Raw genomic sequence first — 25,221 nt, forward strand, 5'->3', positions numbered from 1 at the left:
GCAGAGCAGCCGCAGCTCCCGGCCTAGCCCCCCACCGCGAGGTGTGCTAAAACCTAGACCATACACTGCACTTTGCCATGTGTAATGTGCAGCTTCTGCCCATTTTTTTTTAGGGAAAAATGAGGATGCACATTATACATGGGTAGTGCCCGAAATACCTTGTATCTATTCTTGTGTTTTATAATTATTTGTTCATAAAATTTCTCATACTGTAATGTGCTAGAAAATAAATGCTAGAGTTCCTCTACAATACAAAAAGCAAGTATCTCAACATAAATAAATCAATCAATCAAATGAAAAAATTAAAATGAAAGAAAGGTGTGCATTATACATGGGAGCACATAGGCGATGTTTTTATTTTAATAAGAAATAGAGGCAGCTTCTTTTAAGAGGGTATGGACAATGTAAAGATCAATAATGTTGTGATTGTTTAAAAGCAATCAGCATACTGTTCAGCCACCTGAATGTACAAAAGCCAGTCGTATTATTTAGCCATGCAAATATTCAAGGAAATGTCGAAGGGACGAGGTGTGAAAGTTGTATTTTGTGGCGCACGTTTGCGGTTTCCTTAGGAGCAGGTTTGTTCAAGTTGGTCCCCAGTGGTTGTGGGAGGCCCCACCCCCTCTCATCTATGGTTCGCGCTAAGACCGAGGAGCTAGGAACTCCCAGGACAAGGGGTGAGTAACGTGGGGCTGATTCACGAGCTCTGGGGGGCCCTCCAATCACACTTGACTGAAGGGATGTGGCTTTGACAAAGGCAACCTGTCATTTTGAAACAGGCAAGAAAACAAGATATTCTAAAGAGACATAGGATGTTCTCTCATAAAAATCGTTTATTGGCACACCAGAAAGATCCATTTTTTTCTAGCACAGCAGCTATATGCATCTATAATGGCAATTCTGTGTAAACTACATGTTACATGTCACTAGAAATCTAATTAGCAGGATGAATTTCATAAAGAACAGGAGTAACTCTGAGTCTACAGCAGCCCCGCCATCAAGTCTCATTGGAGAGTAAATCAAACATCAAACTAGTGTTGCCCTGTAACAGAGTTTTTCTGTAGCCAAGAAAACCTAGGACAGACATAAACGGGATAGCACCCATTCAATAAATTAGGTACACGTAACTGGAAAAATGGGAACTAATAGGAGCAATCTAAATCAAGTAAATACAAAAGTAAATAATTAGCTATTTACATATGTTACTTTTTGCCAAACTTTAATTTGCCAGCTTTTGCATCCTACTTCTATTTATTCTTGTCCGACCCCTGGCCCCGCCGCAGTGAATTTCTTGGCTCACTGGCAAATATTTAGACCACAATTCAGAACCCTTTTCCAGGTTCTACATTTTCTAAAATGTCACGTCAAACTAAAGAGTCTGAAGGGTAACTTCCACGTAAGTCTATCTCTATATAGAAGTAGTAAGCATTATTAGTTTGCTACCACTCATAGCGATGATCTGTAATTTCATTTTTTCCCAAACATTATTTGAACTACTCCAGAAAGTTGGGCTGTAAATGGCAGCAGAGTCGATGGGTTTTTCATCCGTAGCAGGCATGGAGAGTACGCATGGAGACAAGTGTGTTTATCCTGAGAATGCGAATGCTGTAGACTGCAACTTAAGATCTCCCATTGCTAAGGATGGGTTCTCTCCCCTCTGGCCACTGTTGTTCTTCCACATTCATGTTTAAGGCTTAGTATTGTGGCAATAGTAACAAATAAGAATGCTGACATCATTTCTACTAAAGACGGGCCCTGTGATGAATGCCAGCAGGTACCATAATTAAAATAGCACAGTTGAAAAGACATTGAATTGCTATGTTTCTGGTGCTATGGCCAGAATATGTGGATTTTTTAGCATCATTCTAGGGGATTTAAAAGATCTTGCCAATGAGCCTCTCTCACTCTCATTTACTTCCTTTCTAGTTCATAACAATTTGTTATTCTTTTATTTTGGGTTTGTTCTCCTAGGAGAATATAAGCTCCAGGAGGACAGAGACTGCACCTGTGCACTCCCCACGGTGTCGCCAGTGTCCAGAGGAGTGGCTGGTCTGCGGCAGGCTCTCAGTTAAAAACTCGTACTAAATCCATGAACCAAATCAGTAAGTCCCCTTGTCTGCTTATGTCTAGAGACTTTCCAATTTCACTCAGTGACCAGGGTTTCTGGCCTGTCCTAATGACCCAGCTGTCCTAATGACCTACCCACTGTGAACCTTTGGGTAGCTATGTTTAGCTGTATTTTTGTGCTTCAATGGATAGTAACACTTTTCAATGCTTACGTTCACTGTGTCCGCCTCCCAGAGATGAGCTATGCAGAGCTAACCTTGCATGAGACGGAACATGGCAAGAGCATTCTAGGAGGTCAACTGCAGGCTCCAAATTCAGCTCCTTCTTCCCTCCCTCTCCCTACAACCTCTGACAGAAAGCTTAAGAAAAAAACTGCCAGGAGAATTTTTTCTTGGCAGTGCCAGTTCCGTTTGTCACCAATAACATGATCATGATCAAAAAGGAAGTGAAATGTTACTCACTGACATAAAAGTGATGTTAAATAAAAGCAAAATCTGAGAGTGGAAACCAGTGACGTGGCGGGCTGGCTAGGTCCTTTGTTGGTTGGAATTGCAGAAGATGGAAGCGAATGCAGGCATGACAGCAATGGAGAGGCTGGAAGGGAAAGGGGTGGAGCGGCGGGGTGTGAAGACCACAGAGGACCAGCTCTTTTCTCCTTCGCCCCCTCCTTCTTAGCTCTCTGGCATCTGCCCAAGCTCTGGCTGAGCCTCTTGCTGTTGCTTCTCAGGCGAAGGTAAGAACAGGCAGCTGGTGCCTCCACAGCACACCCTTAGGCTATTGAGGCTCTGCTGGAGTAGAAGTCGGGGACAGGGAGCCCAGTGTGAAGCGTGACCTGGGGGAAGAGACTGTGAGTCCTGGAGGCACTGCAGGCACAGCCCTGACCTTGCACTGCCCGCCCCGCCCCGCCCCGCCCCGCCCCGCTCCGCCCCGCCCCGCTCCCCTGGGCACAGTGAGTGTGTTCCTACTTCAAAAGGGAGTCGCTCACTTTTCTTTAACTTCTATTCCAGAACCTATTAAAGAGAATTCTACTAGAATTCTGCTTGACCTGGCCATCATGGTGGGCTCTCAAGCCCTGGAGACACTGATGACATGGTTCTCATTTTACGATTCTGCGGAGCTTGTGTTCCTTATGACTGAAGACCCAGGCATCGATCTGCAGGTAGCAAAGCCTGCTGGCCGGGTCGTGGTGATCTCGGCCAGATCCGTGGTTAGAGAACAGAGGAGCAGAGAATGCTTCCTTTATCACTTGTCCACTAGTTATCCCAGCTAAGATAAAGCTTTTATTTGGGGATTGCAGAGCTGATTGCCAGGTACAAAGAAACATGAGCATTTATGCTATTTCACTGATTTCTGTCTAACCTCATACCTCAATGGACAAGAACCATTTCACACCACACTGTCATCTCTCCTGTTCTTGTCCACATCTCCCCGAGCCCAAGAGTCTTTATATAAAGGCTGGCTGATGCAGCTCAGCAGATTGAATGCTGGTCTGCAAACCAAAGGGTCCTGGGTTTGATTCCTGGCCAGCGCACATGCCTGGGTTGTGGGCCACCTCCCCGGTAGGGGGCGCTAGAGAGGCAACCACACATTGATGTTTCTCTCCCTCTCTCTTTCCCTTCCCCTCTCTCTAAAAATAAATAAATGAAGTCTTTTAAAAAAGATACCCAGAGCAGCTAAAAACTTTGAGTGTGGTTTTTCTAAGGCTCAGTTCTAGCGTATTTTATGCTTTTCTTTCTTCCATTGTAGAGGCTGAACTTGGTAGATGAGATTTCAGCCTCCCTGAAAACCCCAACTAGTTGCAGGAAGAGAGGAGGGCAGAGGTCACCAGGTTGCTGTCACTTTTACTGTATGTACTGATAAACAACAATGGATTTTTAAAATAGCTCCCCAGACTGTGGTTCTGAATAGAGCAAAAATCACCTGCAGTGTTTTGATTCTCAAGCCTTAACTATCTCAAGGTAGCCATTTGCTGAATGAGATTCCTGGCTGAGGAGGGAGGGAGGGCTCCAGCTCAAGAGGGAAATGAAAGCCCAAGTCTCAGCAGGGGCTGGCAGGACACAGCCCTCCCTGTAGGGCTCTGGCCATCCTCCCACTGACTCCCCTACCCCCATCTACTTCTTGTCGTGGCCTCTTGGCCCTTCCTTGCTCGTGTGAGGCCCCTCATGCCTGAGAAGCTTTTGTTCCCTCTGCTTGGAAAGCTGCACATAGCTCACCCCCTCACCCCTTCAAAGCGAAGCCCCTCTGTGACTGCAAGGCCTGGCCACGCTGATCACCCTCTTTAAGACGGCAACACCCTCCTACCTGCAGCACTCTTGACCCCCTTACCCTCCCCTCAGTCTTTCCTCCCTTTCACGTACTGCCTTTTAACACACTATATAATTAATGTGGCATTTGTGCCCATTTGTGTCTGTTTCCTACAACTACAAGGTCAGGGCTCTAGGAGAGCAAGATTTGTATGTTTCGTTTTCCCTAATAAACAATACTTACAAGAGTGCCCCACATAATAAGGGTGTTCAATAGATATTTGTTAAATGAATGAATGAGACGAACCTACTGTTTTCTATTTTCTATAAATCAGAAGTAACTAACTATTGGGCAGGGACTGTTTTCTGTCCCCACAGAATGGAATAAGAGTGCAGAGAAGATGCTAAAAATTTCTGATGATGGTGCTCATTTCAGTCTCACACCTTCCCTTCTCAGGTGCTCGTGGAACTGCGCAAGTCCCTTGTTCTCGTGCTGGTTGATTCAACAGTTTCATTTCTACTAGAGATGAAACCAGAGCTCAGAGGGACAGTGATTAGCAAACCATGACTGGAATTCCAATTTCCCACTGGCTGTTAACTGGGCTGTGTCCAAGTACAACCGAGGGGCTTAGGCTGGTTCGGAATCCTGTTGGTTGTCAATGTTGATCCTTTCCCCTCCTCCTCTCCTGCCTGTCCTGGTCGGGGCCTTGTACCATGAGCTTCCCTTCCTCAGTGATGGATTTACCTGTGCACAGGCAGCCTCTGAAGCCACTTCTACGTTTGGGGGCGCAGTGCTTACCTGCACGTTCCTGTTCAGGCTGACTGCTGGGAAGAACATGCCTTCCACATTCTCGAACGCTATGGGCCCTTGCTGTTCGTCGTTGATAAAAAATGTCAAGGTTTTCCTATTTAAGTCGAGGAGGACCCCGATGGTAGCCCCTTTTGTGATCCCTCCCTCAGTTCTGTGGGAAAAAAAAAACAATTTGGTTTCACTCACCCGTCATCATTCTGGAAGTTCCCCATTGGCGTGGTTAAACCAGTGTTTCTCAACTTGTTTGAAACCAGCATCTCCTCCATCCCACGAGCCTTTTAAAACGGCCCCCTCCTCCCTAATCGCTCCCCCTCACCTAACATTTTAATATACAGATATACTGCGTGCCCATGTATGTGCCATATGTATATCTCTGCTGTGTACGAAAAAGAATAGGGCATTTCTGCTCACTCCCTTCAAACCAATGGTCACGAGCTTGGGGGAGGCCTACGCTGCGTCGAGAACGTACAGGTTATGCTGCTCTGCTGTTGCTGAGCGTGAGCTCATCCGTTCACACAGGGGCGCCCCCACTGGGACACAGCTCCGAAAGGATCAAGACAGAAAGCAGCCTTGGGCTGTCAGAGGTCGGCCCATTGCCATGGTGCCACACTTTGCACAAAGGGTGTGCATGACAAGTCCCTTAAGTGAAAGCGATTTAATTTAAAAACCAAAATAGAGAAGAATTTAAGCCAAACTGAAATATATGCATGACGAGTTGGATTCGGGGCCTTAGGCTACCCATTAAAGAGAAACACTCATTGCAGAAAGATGGTAATTTTTGACACGTTGAGTTTGAATGGAGAAATTGGAAGCTCTGTAAAATGACAACATCAAAGAAGGGGATTCTCCCCGATAACGTAATTATACCACAGGACATGCGCTGATTTGAAAGAATCTGTATTCGAAGGTCATTTTGCAGTGAATTGTGTTTTATATTTCAGTTGATGGTTTCATGGAAGCCATTGAGCATCGATGATCAGATTTGTCATTTCCCCCTCTTTGAGGTCAAGCAATATTGAATTTCATCCTCATCTCAGCAGAGCACCGACATTCAAGAGTGCTGTTCTTTTTCTCAGGCATGCAAAATACAGCCTATACGTAGTTGCTCAAAGACAGGTTTATATGTGAAAATTGTGTCTTGTTAATTCACACCTCCAACGACAGCACAAGTGACATATAGTTTGCATGCAAGCAGATGTGTTTATCTCTAAGAATGTGTTTCTCTGCATCGTGTGACATTTGTGTCATTGTTCACTCCTTCACTCCAAAATAAAGAAGCTAAAGGGGAAAAGTAAGCATGTTGCATTTGTGATGGAATCAAAGATCCAGTTACAGAGGGTTCCGAAAATGTAGATCAGTGAAGATAACTGCTCCATCTACTGAAGTTTCATATCAGGTTGAAATGGTAGGTGTGCTCACTTAGAGTGAGTGTGAATAACACACACCAGCATGGGGGTGTATAGAAAACATCCAAGGGAACAGAAAGCGGAGGCCTTGGGAGACCTACAGGCTAGAGAAGGGGCAGCAGTGAGCATACAGAAAAGGCTGAAACAGTGGAGCCCACTATCCTACCACTGCCTTCCCCACTTTCCTTTTGACCTTACTGGGTTTTTTTTCCCCCCAGAGACACTAAGGAGAAGGTATCCTGGGGACATCATTGAGAATAAGGACCAGGGTCCATGAAGGACCCTTATCTATCTAGGACATTTGTGAAAGATACATTTGAGGAAAAAAACACAAGCCAAACGAAAAAGGAAGTCTTGGGAAACTACTATAGCATGAGTTCGTTGTAATTGCTAACATTTTGGTGGGGGAGGAAAACCCAAGGAGATCACTGTGTTCTCTTCCCCCAGCAAACCAGGTGCTCTGAGCCTGCATAATTACGTGAGTTCTTCAAGTACAAAGCCATCCAAATTGGCATCCATAATATTCAGTTTATTAAATGGCTTCTATTCTGAGCAGTGGTATTGAAAACAATCATAAGAAGAACAATGGCTTCTGTTTCCAGGTGCCTCTGATGTGAGGCATTTTTGCATATTCCACTTAATTGGGAACACTCCTGCGTGGAAAAATATTATTATCCTAAATTTGTGGATTTAAAAATCGAGGTTTAGAAAAACTAAATGAGCTTGTCCAAAACTGCTTTTCTGTAAGTTGTAAGGCTAGATTTTAGAATCCTGAAATGTTTTCCTGTAATGGATATGCATGTGGGTTCTGAGTTTCCAGCTCGGGGTGGACGGTTACAGTGAAGGGTCAAGGAAAGAGCTCATGCCTCTGCTATTATGCAAAGAACATATAAACAAAAATAAAACATCCATTAGGATGGACTCAGTTAACAGCAGTAGAACTCCTGTGCTACCTAATGAAGACCACCTGCTCAACTTCCCTAATGTTGTCTATTTAATAGGCCTTTGAACTTGGGCTCTCATTCTTTACCAGAAGCCAACTTGAAGAAGGCTTGGTTTGGGAGCTGCAGGGTACCTGTTGGTGTGCGAGTTGTTGTGCATGAACCAGCTCCGGTTATTGTCCACATACATTGCCCAAGCTTTGTCGTCCTTTCCTAACATCACATCCTTCATCACGTCGATGCGAGCCACACCGAAGGCGGGGTCGGGGTGGTTATCGTAGCGATCCACAGTTAACTCCCAGTAGTGGACACCCTTGGAGAAGCCGGTCTTCCCCAGCACCACTCGGTCATCGTAGCTACTGCAGGTCACAGTCAGGTTGTCGTTGGAGAAGATGATGTCAGAGTGTGCTGAGCCAGGGTCAAAAGCAAACCAGGCCACTGGGAACAACAGAAGGGAGTGGGGTTAGTAAGACAGACCCAATGAACCCAACACCATAACAGACTCCCCGGCGGCTGAGGAGTGCCGTGTCCCATTTTCATGCTTCCATGCAGGAGGGAGGCGTCCAGGGCCAGAAGGGGTCGTGAGTGAGCAGACAGGGCCACATCCTGGGAGCTGGTACTCTGCACCCAGAAGCAGGCGGAGGACACACGACCGATTCAGCAGGGGTTACCTGGCTCAGACTGCACTCCCAACCGGGTGATCCGGGAGTGAAGTGGCATCGAGTTTGGAAGATGCAAGTCCCTTCACCCGGTGACTGGCAGACAGTACACCAGAGACATAAAGGGAGAGGGATGTGCTAAGGTGCCTGTGTGACCCCGAGGCGGGGAGGCTAGGATCTAGAGTCCTAGATGGGGGAGGGATGAAACACACTGTGAAAGCAGGAAGTCCTTCCGCAGAAGTGCTAAAATCTAGTCATTTGGAAAATGTCCTCAGCACTAGTGAAAGGTCAGAAAAGCTTCGAAGCTATCTGCAATATAAACGTATTTGCATGAGTGACTATGACTTTGGACATAAGACAGGTAGGTTACTTCCTTCATAGCATAAAAATACAGCTTGCGTGTTCTTCCTAACACTAAAATGTACGACGTTTCGCCGGAGCAGTAGGTATGTTGGACACTAAGTGCAGATAGAACGATGTCTTTGTACACATTGTTCTGCCCTGAGCTCTAAATGCTGCCTACCAATAACACACTCTGGAGAGATGTCACTGCTGATTTATGGAACCTGTGAGTCACCTCACATGCACTTCAGTCTTTCTATTTGTAACAGAATAAGGTTATTTCATACCTGCCAACAGCTTTTTAATGTCAACTGTTGTCATTCCAAGTGAAAGGCATGGGAGAGAGAAATAGGAAGCAAAATTGACATTGATAAGAAAATATGGCTCTTTTAATAGGCTAGTACCAAGAAAGGGCTCCATTCAAAACACTGCAAACGCTACATCGGTTGGTCAGACTGCCCCTTTCCCCACACTCAGTGCTCAGTGCATCTGTAAAGAGTGCTTTGCACTGATGTCTAAGAACACTGGTTCAAAAAGTCATCTTCTGTGAGGCATAAAATTAAAATACAGGTATCTTTTCCATGCTTCTAAGTATTTGAGAAGACATTATAATTGGATTTGAATGACAATTAGACAATTTTATTGACATAAAATAAGCTACTGCCATTTATTTTGTGAAGGAAATGGAGCATACCAATCACATAAGTAAAAGATAACAATTACAGTAGGTATACTTGCCTAATTGAGTGTAAGGTGCGGACTGTGGTTCAAAATTGCATCCTATAAAGAGATACTACACATCAAAGCTATGAAACAACAATCAGGTGGATAAAAACTGTTTGCATACACTTAGAAAGCACCAGCTAAACAGAGTCACCAGAGGCCTGATTCATGAAAAACCAAAGCCCTTTTCATGTTAGTTTACTTTGAGGAAAAATTTCTTCTCTGCTTTTTTGAAATAAAAAGTGCATATTTTTCATTTAATAAATCCTCCTCTAATTGATTCTAAATTGTACAGCTTAAATTTTCATCATCTCCCCAAATCTAACTTTTCCACTAGGGTTGCCACATTAAGAAGGCTTACTGTTTAAAATGAGAAAAATTCATCTAATTGGAATGGGAAAAAACGCTGGATCTCAATAAAACTCCACTGTACGTCGGTAGTCCATGCACTTCTGACTCAGGCCTTTGTTGTGACCTGGGCCCAAGTTAAATTTTATATAAACATAACTAAATGTGAAATGTAATCTATATGGTAATAGATACAACTAATCATTATTAATAATGGCATGAATCAGATGTAATAAAAATTATCCCATCTCCATCTTAGATGGTTTTACGATATTCATCCATCTCACCTAAGGGAGAGGAGGGGGCGGGGCACGGTGGGGGTGCGAGTGGTCTCAGGGAGATATTAGAATCACTGGTGGAACTTTCCCAACTGCCCCCTTTCCTTAAGCTTTGGATACCCTACCTGCCCCATGAGCAGGTCCATTGGGGGTGGAGGAAGCAGCCCTGTCTTAAAATGTTCAAAGACCTGAGAACTATGGTCTCAACCGGTGCCCGGGACTGCTCCAGAGAGCGTGTTTTTGATGAGCATTAGGGTAGCTCCTAGGAAGGATCATTTAACTTCTTTTTAACTCCCTAAAAATCTAATATGCTAATTTCTAAAACAACTGAAGGATAATACACCGAATTAAAGAAACTTCAGAAGAATTAAGAAAGCAACTTAGAAAGGACAAATGATTGAGTTAAAAGCACAATTTAAAGATTCTAACCTTACTTTTGGTTTCTTTATTTTACTGTGAAACAAATCCCACACAGAAGAATCATTCTCTCCTGAGAACACATGAAGTGTTTAAACTGAATCTCATAACCAGATTTGGAAGTAAATTTGTAGAATATCAATAGGGCTTTTAAAATGTTTAAATGAATCATGCCTTCTGCAAGTCTTTTTCAAAACAAGTTTTCTGAAAATTTTTTACGCTACTTTAAACACACCATCATACATTCAGGAGTCAACGATACAACTAGAACAGTGCCGTCAAACACCGCCATCAAACATCCCCAAACCCACATCTCATTTTATTCTTGAGACTCTTACAATATTTCAGTACATTAGACACCAGGGAGAAGAATTCCATAACAAAGCATGTCTGAAAGCCAGTAGTGCACAGAAAAACAATCAGAAACGTAAAAGCACAAAGAAAAAATGTCATTTTAAAGAGAGCTTGAAGTCCCTGCATCCTTTTTGCACTGTCATGCTGTGGTCTTCTTCATTCCAGGATGTGGGATGAGCAAAAAGAATAAAAAATACAAACCAAAAGGAACCCTTGGGAATGTGAAACGTGCATCACGCGTACCCATGATTACAATATAGTCCTGAAGAGATCAAGTAGGTCTGCACTGCAGACATTGCAGGATCTATTTGCTAGACAGTTCACTGCGTTGTAACCCAAGTCTAGCTTCCCTGAAATCGGCCTAGAGCCCTGTCACAAGCCGCATGGCTGTGGAAACTCAGATCTTTGGGCCTTAAACTAGCTAAGGGTTTCTAATTCTAGTGGTGGTGCCTCCCTTTTGCTTGGGAAAATAAAAACCCAGCCTTGAGCCCAACTGTCCTACCAATGAGCACAGTCTTTTGCAGAATTTTTTTTTTTACACTTTCTGCCCTCTGTTTTGCCTGCTTTGTATGATGCATTCTGCTATTGGTGTGTTTTGACTTTTATTTTTTCCATAAAGATCTCTTGAGTCTATGTTTAATCAGACCACTCCAGGCTGGATGCACTGATCCAGCCCCCCAGACACAGCTGGTTTCCTGGATACAGCAGGGTTGCAAACCTCCAAATTAAGGCTTCCACTCAGCCAGCGCCTGAGCCGTGCTGTGCCACTGCGTGTGATGACAGAGCAGGCTATCCATGGCGGTACCAGCTTGTGCAAAAAGAACAACTTCGCTCATCACTTTCCAATGCCATTGTACATGGACCACAACTCGATGGTCAATCCTCACAGCACACAAACAAGAACACCACAAAGCTCCATCACCCAAATGCCCCTCCTATCGAAGCAGGCCACAAACAGAGAGACTAGCTCATTGGCCATCTCCACGCACATGAATGGCAAAAACAAAACAGGTATTTCAGAGATGCCTTCAAGGCACAGAGATCAAGAGGAAAGGTCAGACGAGCTCAGCTCACCCGGTGCATTGAGAGACTGTAAGGAGGAATGCAAGCTCAGCTGGTGGGGTGAGGATCGGAAATCAAAGTAGGATCTCCCGGGGAAGCTGGGCTGTAGATTAAGGGTGGAGGAGAAAGGACTCATTCTACGGAGCGGCAATCTTTCCGAAGGCACTGGAAAAGGGAGTGTCTGTTCTTCGGAATCTGTGTCTAAACGTAAGATCAATGCAAACTACAGATCAGAAATCTGCCACCTTGCCCCTGCACAGTCCCCAAGACCTGCCTTCCCAAAGCTCCACCCAGCCGGCAGTGGCCACAGGCATTTACTAATCCAAAATGGCTTGGGCTGGGAGGGAATTCTGGGCAGGTCAGAACCCCAGACCAGACCGAGGACACCCAAACATCATAGACATTTTCACTCTCCCCCAATTTTGTGTGGTAGGGAACGTTTCCTTTTAATGAAATAGTTTTAGAGTTGAATTTAGAAACTTTAGAGGTAAATTTTACCCCCCCAATGACCAAGCGATTAATCATATTTCATCCCCTTTAGATACTTTGGAAGTTATGACCCTTGAAGAGGTTTTCTACTTAGAAGGTGATTTTTACCAACTCTTTGCTGTTTCATAGTTTCTCCTTTCTTTTTTCACACACATATATTTTTCCATTTTGAAATAGAAAGATGTACCAGCACACTTGAGACTTGCTCTTTGGATACGAGGGGAAAGTAGGATTGAACAATTGGGGAAGGAGCCTTGCCTTTGTTTCTGAATTAGGATCAGACCCTAGGGAGGCCGCACCCCTGCCTCTGTAACAGTAGACACGCTGTGGGCAGCCATGAGGTGCATTGGTGGTTGTGAAGACCGCTATTCTACCAGAGAAAGGACTGATCAGTTACTTGATCTGGTTTTAGTAGGGTTTGTGAGGTGGTTTCTCTAAATTGCTAAAATCACTCCCTTCGCTTTTGTTAATCAGTCACTGGTTCTTTGTGGTCGGGCAGTGTGGTCAGAGACAGGTGTTTTGCCAACCGGGGCCTTCTCAGAACTTGGTGTGGTCGTCATAACTCGGGAACTTCAGGTGCCGTGAGGGTAACGGTCCAAAACCAGCAAGGAACGTGCTTCTTGTGGAAAAACATTTATTTCATGTGGCAGAGGGTGTTCCTGAGAATACTTCTCTGTGTTGAGTCTGTTAGCATGTTTCTCCATGTTAAACACACCCTTGGCCCTGTGAAGATGCTATCATGGGCATGTTCAAGCAAAACTAACCAGGATGTATGGGAGTGGAACACGATCCTATTTGAAGGCCTCAGAACAAGGGTGTCGGTGGGTTTTAGTTTTAATATTGCCAGGAGTCAGTCTTATTTTCATTGCTGAACTTAGAATATTAAAGTTAACTTTTTAGGCTTTAGACATATCCTTGAGGGGATTTTTTTAAAATAAGAAAAGTATGAACCAGATCTCAGAGAAAGAAATTGCTTTTTATGGAGTTGAAGCACTGTGGTCCCAGTAATAATGTATTTCAGTACATTATTTCAATAATAATGTATTTTCTTCTACCTAAATTTCATATGGTTTGGGTGACTTGACATATGTGATCATTTCTTTGTTCAGAAGTAGTAAATCAGAAACAATTCCTGTTATAATTATCTCATGGGGAAATTAGGCTTTTGGTTTAATGGAAACATTTGAAAAACAACAACACAGCACCACAAACCGATGTGGGCTTCTCTTAGGGAGGGAAGGCATTTATTGTGATATTTATGTCAGTAAGAGATTTTTTATTAACAAAAATTCGCTTGCAAATGTATTTTTCACCAGGTGGTAACAATCAGTTCATTATATTGAAAATACGGGTTGCTTTAAAATTTAAGGAAAAGGACATATATAGTAAAACTGATTTCAGAGTATATCGAAATGCCCAGTAGTCGTCTGAAAACCAGTGAAGCCAGACCCTGGGGAGTAGGTATGAGCCCGTCACAGATTGTACTTACCTTTCCTACTCTCAGCACCAGGAGGAAAAACTTAGGGCTGGTAGTGACCCCACTCTGTGGGGTGGGGGCCAAGTGCAGTGATGGTCACTCAAAGGATTAATAATTTGACTAAAATAGTACTGTTTTTCTATTTTTTCAATGTGGATCCATTGTTTATTGATGAACCAGTATTTCTGGACTCCTCTCACTCTTGAAATATGCCCTCTATTCAGGCAAGATTATTTAATATGCACACCCATGTCTGTCATTGTGTTTTTGCTACTTAACAGCCTCCCACACCCTACAGCTGGGCTCTTACCCCGTTTTCTCTAAGCAGCACCTAATAATAGAATTTTCCACCTTGTCATGAAGACTTCCCAAATGAATTACAAGAGAGATCAGGTGCACTTGCTGCCAGTCAGACCACAAAAGCAGTGTCCGTCCTCATGAGCGCACAGTGCAAATGTTTGGTCAGTTGCCTAGAAGCCCTCTATGCCATTTGATCCTAAGTCGGACTGCAGGAGTCTTAGAGGGAAGACACATCTTGGTAACATCTGAGGGGCAAGCATCACACTTCCCCTTGATGTCCCCTGGGCTGAGAAACTCATCAGCTCAGGGCAGCCCCTGTCAGGGTGCAGTTATTGCTTGTATCAGTCTTGATACACCTCACTGGGAGCTCCACTCATCAACTGTAGCACTGCTGTCTGGGATCACACGGAACAGACCAGGAGGTGTATTTGAGGGCAGTCATCAATTCCCTTCAAATCTTCCCTTTGGGGGGATAAATAAACTCTATTTCCAGTCTTCCTTCTATGGTAAGGATTTCAAATCTTTAATCTCATCATGCCCTTCTGGACATGTTTGAAGACATGAACCAAAGTCAATAAGACAATATTGGGAACAGTACTGCCACTCCCTGGTTTAGCCAAATCACGTAGCTCATACTGAGCCTACACACAACCACGCACACGCACATTTTGTTCTGTACCACGGAATGCAGGAAGTATGTGCATCCCACCTTCTCCCCTACCCTTCAAAGCACAAATACTGAGAACTGGAGAAGGCTTCTCAGCCATTAATATTCTATTAGTCAAGACAGATAGGAAGGGGATTATTTTTTCCCCAGAATACATGATACAAAACCATGTTTTAGTTCATAACTAACATGTAGGATGATTATCATTGGTTTTTAATAAACAGATCATTAGAGAAAGCCAAGTATCTCCTTAAAAGGTGTTAGGTTCTTGTCATGTTTCATCTCGTGCAGTGATCCTGTCTGCTGAAGAGCTTTGCTAAGTCGAGTCAGTTTAGCAGGAAAGAGCAATGGAACATGGTGTGCCATGGGTACTGTTGTGGCTGCCCTGTAACCCTGTAACTCTGGGATGAGACTGTGTTCAAAATGGGACTGGGTCAAGGCACACTTTCCATCAACTCTGCCACTGACTATCATTTTCCTCTTGCCCTCGTCTGGATTGCTCTCCCTTCTCACCCAGGACTGCTGAATTCTGGATTTGAGGCCTCTATTTGCAAGAAGCAGTCAAGAATTACAAAAGCAAAGCTTGAGTGGGGGACCTCATTTGTTGTTTATTGACTTTTGGGTCTGAGGTGAGAGTAAGACTAGGTGTACTATTTGGCTAACTGCATATTTCTTTTATTCATTAGCTAAATTTTATTGAACACCTACTACATACCAGATACTGTATGAGAACCGAGCAGCCAGGAAACATGAACTGACAGGAGAGCTGACCATCAGAAAAACAGTAATTTAGAGAAAAATCTGTGTTTTACATTATTGATGGATTTTTACTTTTCTGGGAGTCAGATTTCTTGACCAATTCCAAAATATACAAAGCACTAAAGATTTCTATGGGTGTTCTAAAATATTTTGGAAATGTAAAGTAGGGTATTTGAGGAGTTATTTTTGGAAGTGCAAGGGGAAAGGCAAACTGACAGGGGTTCCTTGTGAGAGCATGTGCCAATCCAGCCTATTCTGTGCCCGGCAGGCATCTTGGTCACCTTCCTGTCTGGGGGTGAACAGCCTCATAATTTTAGCAGCCCTTGGGCACGGGTCCAGCAAGATGGTTGCATTTCAGGGCACAGCAAGTCAAGACATGTTGCTAAGAACTGCATGAGGCAGTATTAAAGGTGAGTTTCAGTTCAATGCCATGGCAGCTAGACAAGAACCGGCTTTTTGGGGGGAGGTTTTTAAAAGAGACCAAGAAATAAGTGAAGGAGGCCACGTTTCTTCCAATGATCTAATAAGCATCCAAAGTCATAATTATGTCCAACTGGTACATAATTTATAGTGGAAGGTGGTCTTTTAAGCTTTCTTAAATGTGGCATTAATTGCAGTTGAGAAATGAGAAACAAATCTGCTTTGAAACCTTTTACAAGACAGTTGCGTGCTTGGTCGCCACGTCCTCCACTCCAATTTAGAATACCGTGGCATTCTCTATAAGGAACTGCCATCAGAAGAACCAAAAATTCCTGTATTTCAAATAGATAACAAAGATTCCAAAGGACTAACCTGCTCCCCAGAGTATCAACTACTAAGCACATTCCCAGAACCAAAATTAGGGCCTGGATCCAATTCAGTTCTATGGAAAAATTCAGGAAATTCTCTGGGACACCATGCGTGTCGTCAACATGAAAAGGAACAAAGTACCTCTCTTTTCTGGTCCCTGACACCTATCATCATGCCTCTTACCTTGGATTTTATAAAATCTGTCCAAATTTGTCCAGGTATGATTTACCTCCCATGAGGATTTTGTCCTGAAGATGTGTGTCCTTCTAATTAAGTTCGTTGGGGGGGCGGGGGGGGGCGCTTTAATGCTCGAGTCAGGGAGAGCAAAGCAGAAGCACAGAAAAAATATCTGCAGGGAACCATCCTTTTCCTGATGGGACCCCTTATCCGCTATTTCCCATTAGTGTTGGGATTTCAGGGTCACAGGCAGATCTCGAAGGCCTAGGAAGACCCTCCGAGGAGGCAGGCGCGGTCTGCACCTGTTCATGGTATTTTCTGAAGTGGTTAAGAGCTTTCAGTAATGATTTTGAAGACAGAAGTCACAGGAGAAAAACTGGGTATGAATCACAAAAAACTTAGAGGTCACCTGCTCTAAGTCTATAAACAAAACAAAACAAAACCCCCAAACATCCACAACAACAACAAATTGAAATCCTGAGAGGCAAAGGGGCACCTTGGAGCCCCACGGCCAGTTGTGGTGGGACAGGAGAGGGACTCAGGCAGGATCGATTCCTGCTGTATGAAGTCTGGAGGGTGACAAGGTGACAATGCCATTGTTCTCCTGTGCTTCAGAAAGGTATAAACCGGGTAAAACTTATGCTGCAGGCCCTGGGCACACAGTGACCAAGGTTTGTGTAGATGGCCTAGTATCCTTCTTCAAACTCTGCACTGTATTGAAGGCGAATCTTTCTTCTCTAAACAGAGTAATCGCATGGACTGTGGTGGTTAGGGATTGAAAGGCAAACACATCACCCTTCTCTTGGGGACTTGGGCGGGCAGAGGGATTCCCTGTTGTCTCTGAGATCACATGAGGTTCTCCACCCCACCCCCACAAGGTTACATCTTGGGGTGTGGGTCTCAGGACATCAGGGTTTAAGACTGAGATACTTACACTGTCCCCAAATAGACCTGCCTGTAAGAGATCTGCCGAGAGCTGTAGGGCAGCGGCATCGGAGCCAGTCTGGGGCTGGATTTGGTCTGCACCACTGAGCAGTCTCTGCGTTACTTCCTTTGAAGTGTGGGAGAAGCAGCTGTCACTTTGGAAGGGCAGTGTGATGCTGAGTCTCATGGGGGAAAAGGCGTTTTAATCTTTATGAATACTGCTTTCTCTGTCCTCTTTTAGAGAGCAGTTTCTGAGATGTAATATCAAGAATCCCAACCCTTCTATTGCCATTAGATAAAACGTCCCTGGAAAGTGCTGGGGAGATGGCTCCTGTGGACATTCAACTAAGAAGATGCTTAAAAACACTCTTGTTTTCAGTGCGCTGAGCACTTACTAGCTGAAGTGCTGAAATTTACGGCTCTATCTATAGCCTCAAAGATCTGGCTCCAACATTCCTTTTCCTTCCCTGGCAGCGACCCATCTCTGTGGACCAAGAGTGCCCATGGATACCACATGGGGAGAAGGGCCTGTCTAAGTAAGCGCTCCCATGGGGTGGGGGTGGAGGTGGGGACTGGAGGAAGCCAAGACACGAGAAAAGGACAGGACCTGAGGAGGAGCTCGGACATTATACTGGAAGACAGCTACTCCCATACCTCTGTTTAAAAGTACGGATGTTATTCTTTTTAACAAAACTTGCACATAACTCTTTGAAAGTGTTAACGGCCTATTACTAGTTGGCGTTTCTGGATCAACACAGGAGGCAGCTACACAATGTTAGTTCGTTTTGACAAGATGTTTCAAACACCTGGCAGACAGACTTAGGGTTGTTTTGTCTTTCCTTCCATTTAGTTGAGTGCAAACGGCAATGTTCTGCTGTTGGTACCAAAGTACACTGCGCTGGGCGCTGGAGGCTGAGAGGCCGAGAGGCCGGTCTGACACGTTGCGTAACCTCTCAGAGGCTCAAGACCCCCCGTGTGTAGAGTGGTGCATTATTAATAATAACACTTTCCTCATGGAGTGTGTGTAGGTTGAACAATGGTGTACTCCAAAATGCCCACATCATAATCCTGGGAACCGGGGACTGTGTCACCTTCTATGGCAAAAGGGACTTTATGAATGTGACTAAGTTGAGGATCTTGATTTGGGAAGATTATCCAGAACTACCCAGGAGGGTCCAAGGTAAACACAGGGTCCTTGTAGAAGGAAAACCAGACAGGCAGAATCAGAGATCGGAAGATGTTATGCTGCTGGCACTGAAGGCGGGGGAAGGAACCGTGGGCCAAGAAGTTCGGGCGGCTTCTAGAAGCCGGGAAGGGAAAGGGCTTGGATTCTTCCCTAGAACCGCCTGATGGAAGAATGCAGCCCTGCTGATACCTCATTTTAAGCCCAGGGAAACCCACTCAGGATTCTGACCTCTAGAGGTGGAAGGTGGTCAACTTGTGCTGCTTTACACTGCTAAGCTTGAGGCAATTTTTTAAAGCAGTAACGGGAAAATAATACACAGGGTAAATCCGAAATGTTGCCGCAACAGAACAGGGGCTTGGACATTAGCGACGGGTACAGAGGTAGAGTCTAAAGTCTAAAGCTGTCATTTCTCATGGGATATTTCAATGGATGATGAAGAAAGTTCATAAGCGTGACACAGAAATGCATTAGGGTTTATCATCATAGTTTTTTGGGGGGGTGTTGAGGAGCTTATTTCATATTGCGATTCTATAAAGCCTTCTGGGTTATACCTAATACCTGATCACCAAAGATTCCAGATAATATACCAACTTTTAAGTGTGTTAGATAGAAATTTTTCTAAAATGCATAATAGAACTTCTTAATCAGAACATATGCCATAGAATGTTCTCTTTTGATTTTTTTTCTCTGCTCGGTCTTTCCTGTTATCTTTCCAGCTCATTGCTACCAACAGCCTCAACTCACTTCTATACCGAATCCTCCTTCTCTCCCCAATGTGATGAGTCTAGTGCTCTTTGTGAAGGGGTTAAGGAGGTCGGTGAAACTGTGTGCAAACTAAGAGTCAGACCAAGGGCTCTGCTGTGAACAGGAGGCACAGAGCAGGAGCTTCCATGCCTGAACTTTCCTTTTGTCCCCATCAGAGGTCATTCTGGCTTACTTTTTGATTGTAATTGCGGGGCAGATATCTTCGTTTCGGAGAGCTCAGGAGGTACTGTGTGCTTTAGGCACTCCGAGTCGGGCGCCGTGAAGTCCAGGAAGGGGGAGGAGTAAACCCACACTCTCTAGAGCAGGGGCCATGCCCTGGGGTCCAGCCCAGTGTCTGACAACATGGAGGTGCTCAATTAATGTTTTCGAATGCACGATGTCCTTTCCATAGTCACCTCAACGCAGGCTTTGAAGTTTTGCCTTGCAGACAGTTACCCCCTTTGTTTGCATTTCCCTCTGCCCCTCTCTCTTCTCTGAGAAGTCTTCTCTCCCCGTTAGATCATGTCCATTTTATCTGCAAGGTGTTGTAATAATGTCTTTCACGGAGCTCTTAGGTGTGAGACAGACAGAATATTATTCCCATGAAAATATACATTAAAAACCCTCTTTTAACTCTAAAATAAGTCAGACAGAGAAAGACAAATACCATATGATTTCATTTACATGTTGAATGTAAAACACAGAAACAAACAAACAAAAAAACAGACTCAGAGATGCGGAGAACAGACTGATGGTCGCCAGAGGGGTGGGGAGTTGGGGGACTGGTGACAAATGTGAAGACGTTAGGAAGCACAGATTGGTGGTTACAAAACAGTCACAGGGATGTAAAGCAGAGCACAGTGAGTACAGTCAAAAATATGGTAATAACTATGTACAGTGCCAAGTCGGAACGTGAAATATCAGGGAGAGCATTGTGCAAAGGACACGATTATCTGACCACTATGCCGTACCCCTGACACTAATACAAAATAATATTGGATGTTGACTGTAATTGTAAAATAACATAAAAATGCAAATGAAAATGTTAATCCGATATAAAAATATCAAAGAATAAAAGCTATTTTTAAAACCTTCCCCCCCAAACCTTTCTTTTAGAAACACTTTTACTTTTATTTATTTTTTTGAAACATTTTTACTTTTAGAAGAGGTGACTCATAGGTCAAAATTAAACTCCAGTAACATTAAAGTGATAAAAAATGGACTGGTTCATACATTTCTGGTACAAAATCTATTTGGAAGGCGATTTGAAAACAGATCAAGTACCTTAAAAATATTCATACTCCTTGGTCCACTAATGCCACTTCGAAGAATGTGTCTAAGGAAAATGACCTTTTTTTAGGAAGGAAATTTTCTAAGGAAAATCACACAAAGATTTGTGTTACAGAGTGTTTATTGCATAGAGGGTGCAACCTCATGTGCTGTAACCCCTTGATGGCTACAGCACCCCCCACCCCGCCCCGGGCTGCAGGGAACAATTCCCTGGCTCAGAGGGAGATTCTTTTCAGCCAATTAACAGGCTCTGTAAGTTATGCGAGTCTGGGAATATCACCTTTGGTCTATTTCATTTTCTCTTCAGATTAAAGAAAAAGAAAAAGGTATAGTCTGTTTAGATAGACAGAGGGAAAATAGGGAAAAATAAACAGAAAAATTTTCTATCCTCTTCTCAGACTTTTTTTTTTGAGTAGTCTCTCAGATGCAGAACAGATTTTTAAGTATTAAGGTCTTGTTACATGATGTTTTTAATGAATACTTTTTTGCAGATGGTTTCAAAGACTGTAACACAGACATGGTGGCTGTTTAGTGAATTACTTTAAAGATATATACAACCAGGGTTGTGGGCTATATTTTAAAATTTTGTTAACATTCTTTATTGCTTACAGTCAGTTATATTTCTTCTTAAGTCAGGGTAATTGGGTTTAGACTACAACAGACCTTATTTGCATGGCTGTTATAGGTACATTCCCAAGAATTTTGCTTTCAGGGAACTAACCAAACATGCATTTTCCTTTCCTCTTTTCTTTTAACAACACATTCTTTATAATTTACATTGAATTTAATTATTTTTCATTGTTTTCCCGACCAGTTCTCCTGTACAACTCGTCTTCTTGCTGGTCCCCCTTCCCTCTTTTGCACTGTTTGTCATAACCGGCAAATACGTAACTCTTTGTGTGTCTATTTCTTTAAGGCCCGTCTCTCTTCCCAGGCAGCAGGGGTGATGTCTGCTTCACACTCTCCACTCACAGCCCGGTACACAGTGGGCACTTATCAAATACTGCCCAACAAATAGGTAAACAGACAAATTTGCTTTTGAAAAAAATGAGACTTCATAACAGTGTGGACATTTGATCTTCGCTGCTAATGTTACCTTTAGGTCAGCAGACGGTTTTATGACAGTTCAAAGAGTGTAAGTGATAAGTGATTTAAACTTCAGACTGAATGCATGTAAATACAAGTTCAGCTTGCTGTCACCTATGAATTATATCCTTCTGAGATACAGAGTTTTTGTTTTGAACTTTGGAAAGGGACTGACTCCTGCTAAGAAGAATGCAAAAGATTTCGTTACAGTAGAAAGTCAAAACCAACCACCACATCACCCCCGAAAGCAGCAAAGAAAAAAAAAAATCTCCAAAGTAAACCTTTCCAGGAACTATAAAAAATAATATTAATAAAGCATAAGTTTAGTTAGTATAGCGAGACTCCATCAATGGCATTTTTTCTCATTGACTTCTAAAAAACAAAAACAAGATATAATTCTTTAATTCTATAGGTTTTCTGTATTGTTACAGATTGGTTAAATGAGCTAGACATTATATTTTTTCTTGCTTTCTAAATCTTGTCTCACTGTTTAAATGAATTAGGATGAGGGAGAAACAAATAGAACAAACCAAAGTTTATGGAGAAAGTATGTGTGTGAACTTTATTTCATCATGAGAAAATCACTTCTGTGCAGTAACAGAGAATACTGATATCTACACGATGATAAGGTTTTCTTTGTATTTAGATACATACCTTATATTTGTACACAATATATAAAATTCATGGAGGAAATTGTTTTCTACAGTACAGTTTCTTGGTTGAAAGAGGACTTGTTCTGTTAGTTTCTTTTAGGAAATGACCCCAGTTTTGTGACTGTGGTACCAAGGATCGCAGTTCCAATATCGTAATTTATTAGACACCATAGTCTTATGAACATTAAGTGAAAGCTAGAAACTACATCCTCCTGCAGGATGAAGAGAGAGACGTAAGTGCTCAGGCTGCTATGCTAATGACTGACGGCAGCAGAATAGTATGATTTCCACATATGAATAGAAGTAGTTTTCCCGTAAGTCTGATGACATGTTATTAGTAACATTGCCGCAAATGGTCTCCCTGCTCTGACGGCATGCACCTCGCTCTTCAGTCCAACACCCTGTACACACAGGGGAACCAGCCCATCCCCACGAGGGCCTTCTGCACTGTGTCCGAGAACCCCTGGAGGGCTTCAGCAGTTGGCATGGTACCTTGGGACAGGAGGCCACTGCCCTCACCCCAGAGAGAAGTTGCTAAAACGATCATTCCATGGGGGGCTCTAGCTGCCACATCCCTGTAACCCAGAGGGAAACAGAGTGTGTGGGCATTTTTCCTTCAAGAAATCCTTCTCTTTGAATAGCATCCCTCGCAGACTTACGACTGCTCCCCACGCATGGTTTTCACGGCCAGGGGCCTGTCAACCTTGCTATGAGATTGGAAGTTGTGCTTGTTTTTAACCATGTGAACCATTTTAGGGGTGACTGGCACAGGCTGAGGCTTGTGGGAAGTGGGGGGAACCACCCCCCTAGTTCTGTTAGCTAACGTCTTGAATTTGACCCAAATCAGCATAATTAGTTCTGCAGAAGGAAGTTATGGAGAATGCCAGTGGTACTGGGGGCGTCTTCTATAATTAAAATCATACCCAGAAGCTCTGAAAATGCTTTGGCACCAACCAAAAATACCTCTACATAGTTTTAATCTCGTGTGTCACAATTGCCTTTAAAATGAAAATGTTAAAAGCCTCAGAGGTGATACCTGGCCATCACATTCAAGTCTCTCTTCTGAGATGGATGGCTTGCCTTTGACGACCACAATATTTACAGAATAGCCAAGAAGCAAAAGTTCTCTAGAGATTGACCTTTCGTGGTGGCCCGAGGCAGCCTAACCAAGCCTAGAGGGACTGGCAAGGATGGAAAAGGCGAGGTAACGTGGAGTTGCTGGTCTCTTCCTGTCCGGCGCCCATAGGGAGCCCCCGTCCTGGTGCCGCTGGCCTGGGCTTTGGGTGTGAAATGGAAGTGGCCCATGCTGGTTAAGCCAGGAGTGGCTGACAGGCCCTCTCAGAACAGCCCTAGCACCCTACACACCTTAGGAACACGGTCTGTCAGACAAATCCACAGCTGGAAAGAACCTCGGCCCCACCCTCAGGAATAAACAAGCACTGAAAGGCAATTTAGAGTCATCTGGACAAATGACTTGTATCATGGAGAATGGGAGCCTGCCTAGACCCTACATACATTGGTCTTACACACCGAGGGGTATTCATTTTTCAGCCTCTTTAACTGCAGCTTATTTAGAGTGTTACCAAAGGAAGCCGACGGCCCAAGCCATTTGAACTGCCACTGTGGACTCTTTGGTTTGACACATCCACATACCACGGGCTCTCTAGCGGCGGGAGAGGAACAGCGGCCTGTGCCAGAGTGCAGAGCAAGTCATGGAAACACTTCAGAGTGTGGGCAGTGGTGGGGTTACCTCCAGCTCGCCAGCCACGTTAGACGCCTCGCAGCTCTCGCTCTGAGGGGTACTGCTGAAGGGCCTTACCCTCGGACGTTTGGAGGACCAGGGTCTTGCTGTACTGGCTGACTCCTGTTTTGTTGAAGGCCTTGATGCGAGCGTTGTATGTGCTGTTGAAGTGAAGACCATCCACAGTGCACATTGTCTCCTTTCCAACATACACCTCCTGTGGGTCAACAAATAACAGGCCACCATTTAACGGGAACCCTTGTAAGGAGTTAGGGAGGTAGTGTTGGCCAGTGGTTAGGAGCAAGTGCTTTGGCATCAGCCTGATCTGGACTCGAATCCTGTGAGATATTGGGCCATTTAATTGACTTCTTTTAGCCTCAGTTTCCTCATCTGTAAAGTGGGTATAGTAATACCAACCTTATGAGGTTGGTGTGAGGATTATACAAGGTCATATGAGAAAATTGACTAGAATTTGTATTGTATTTAGTGCCTTGTATTAAGCATGGGCATGGCAGCTTAATGAATGGGAGTTATTAGCAGCTAGGGCTTAAAAAAATTAAAACTGGGTGTTATAGGCAGCATTATACTTATTAACATGGAATTTATACAGTGTGTTATACCTACGAGCTCTTTGTCAGTGTGATTTGTGAAAAATAGGCTTGAAAACATGAGGGTGGTCTCTATGCTGCGTTATACCTCCACTAACGACTTCAGGAACTGTTACAAAGACTATACACTCAAAGCCATAGGACTATAGGTTTTCATCCCAGTACAGAGGAAGGGGGAGCAAACAGGGAAGGGAGGAAGAATGACATTTCAAAGGCTTAAAATAAATCCTAGCATAATGCATCTTTAGCATAGGTTAAGCATTTACCTCCCTCTCTAGCTGTTCACTTTGCAACATTATGCTGATGTAATGAGTAAAAATTATTCGCATTTAAAGCACAGCCTTAAAATGACAACTCTTCTGTGGAACACTAAGAAGATGGGAATCTGGGATGGCGGCATGCTAAGAATTTTGTGTGGATTATCTAAATGACTCTTAACAATCTGCGAGATACAGGTTGTCATCATCACCCCCACTTTACAGCTGAGGATGTGAAGGCTCGGAGAGATGAGTGATGGGCACAGTCCCACAGCTAGGTGCTGGAGTTTGGAGCTGAATGCAGGCACTCTGACTCCAGAGCTTGTGATGCTGCACATACTTTCTTAAGAAGGGTCGTTTCTATTCAGAGACTCCTTCGTCCACCTTTGATGTGGTACAAGGGCAGGCAGGCCCTGCTGGGAC

The 25,221-nt window shown here is 43.8% G+C and overlaps 1 protein-coding gene across 12 annotated transcripts in view; it reads right to left on the reverse strand.

The window, feature by feature from the left end:
• Positions 1-815: 815 nt before the first annotated feature.
• TRIM9 (tripartite motif containing 9) overlaps positions 816-25,221 on the reverse strand; it is a 102,462-nt gene continuing 78,056 nt past the window's right edge. For 2 of the 12 annotated variants that reach the window (XM_037054292.1, XM_037054291.1), the window contains 7 exons: positions 24,012-24,150; positions 11,664-11,852; positions 9,208-9,249; positions 8,757-8,780; positions 7,603-7,906; positions 5,110-5,272; positions 816-2,899 (listed from right to left, as the gene is read on the reverse strand). In XM_037054292.1, coding sequence (XP_036910187.1) covers positions 2,837-2,899; positions 5,110-5,272; positions 7,603-7,906; positions 8,757-8,780; positions 9,208-9,249; positions 11,664-11,852; positions 24,012-24,150 — 924 coding nt within the window. In that variant the 3' untranslated portion in view covers positions 816-2,836. Of the gene's footprint in view, positions 2,900-5,109; positions 5,273-7,602; positions 7,907-8,756; positions 8,781-8,806; positions 9,250-11,663; positions 11,853-24,011; positions 24,151-25,221 lie in introns of those variants that run through there. The other 10 variants (XM_037054286.1, XM_037054284.1, XM_037054288.1 and 7 more) reach the window with 8 other exon arrangements.

This window comes from Sturnira hondurensis, unplaced genomic scaffold (assembly GCF_014824575.4).
Source record: "Sturnira hondurensis isolate 20B ecotype Veracruz unplaced genomic scaffold, ASM1482457v3 Scaffold0008196, whole genome shotgun sequence".
In the NCBI taxonomy this organism is placed as follows: domain Eukaryota; kingdom Metazoa; phylum Chordata; class Mammalia; order Chiroptera; family Phyllostomidae; genus Sturnira; species Sturnira hondurensis.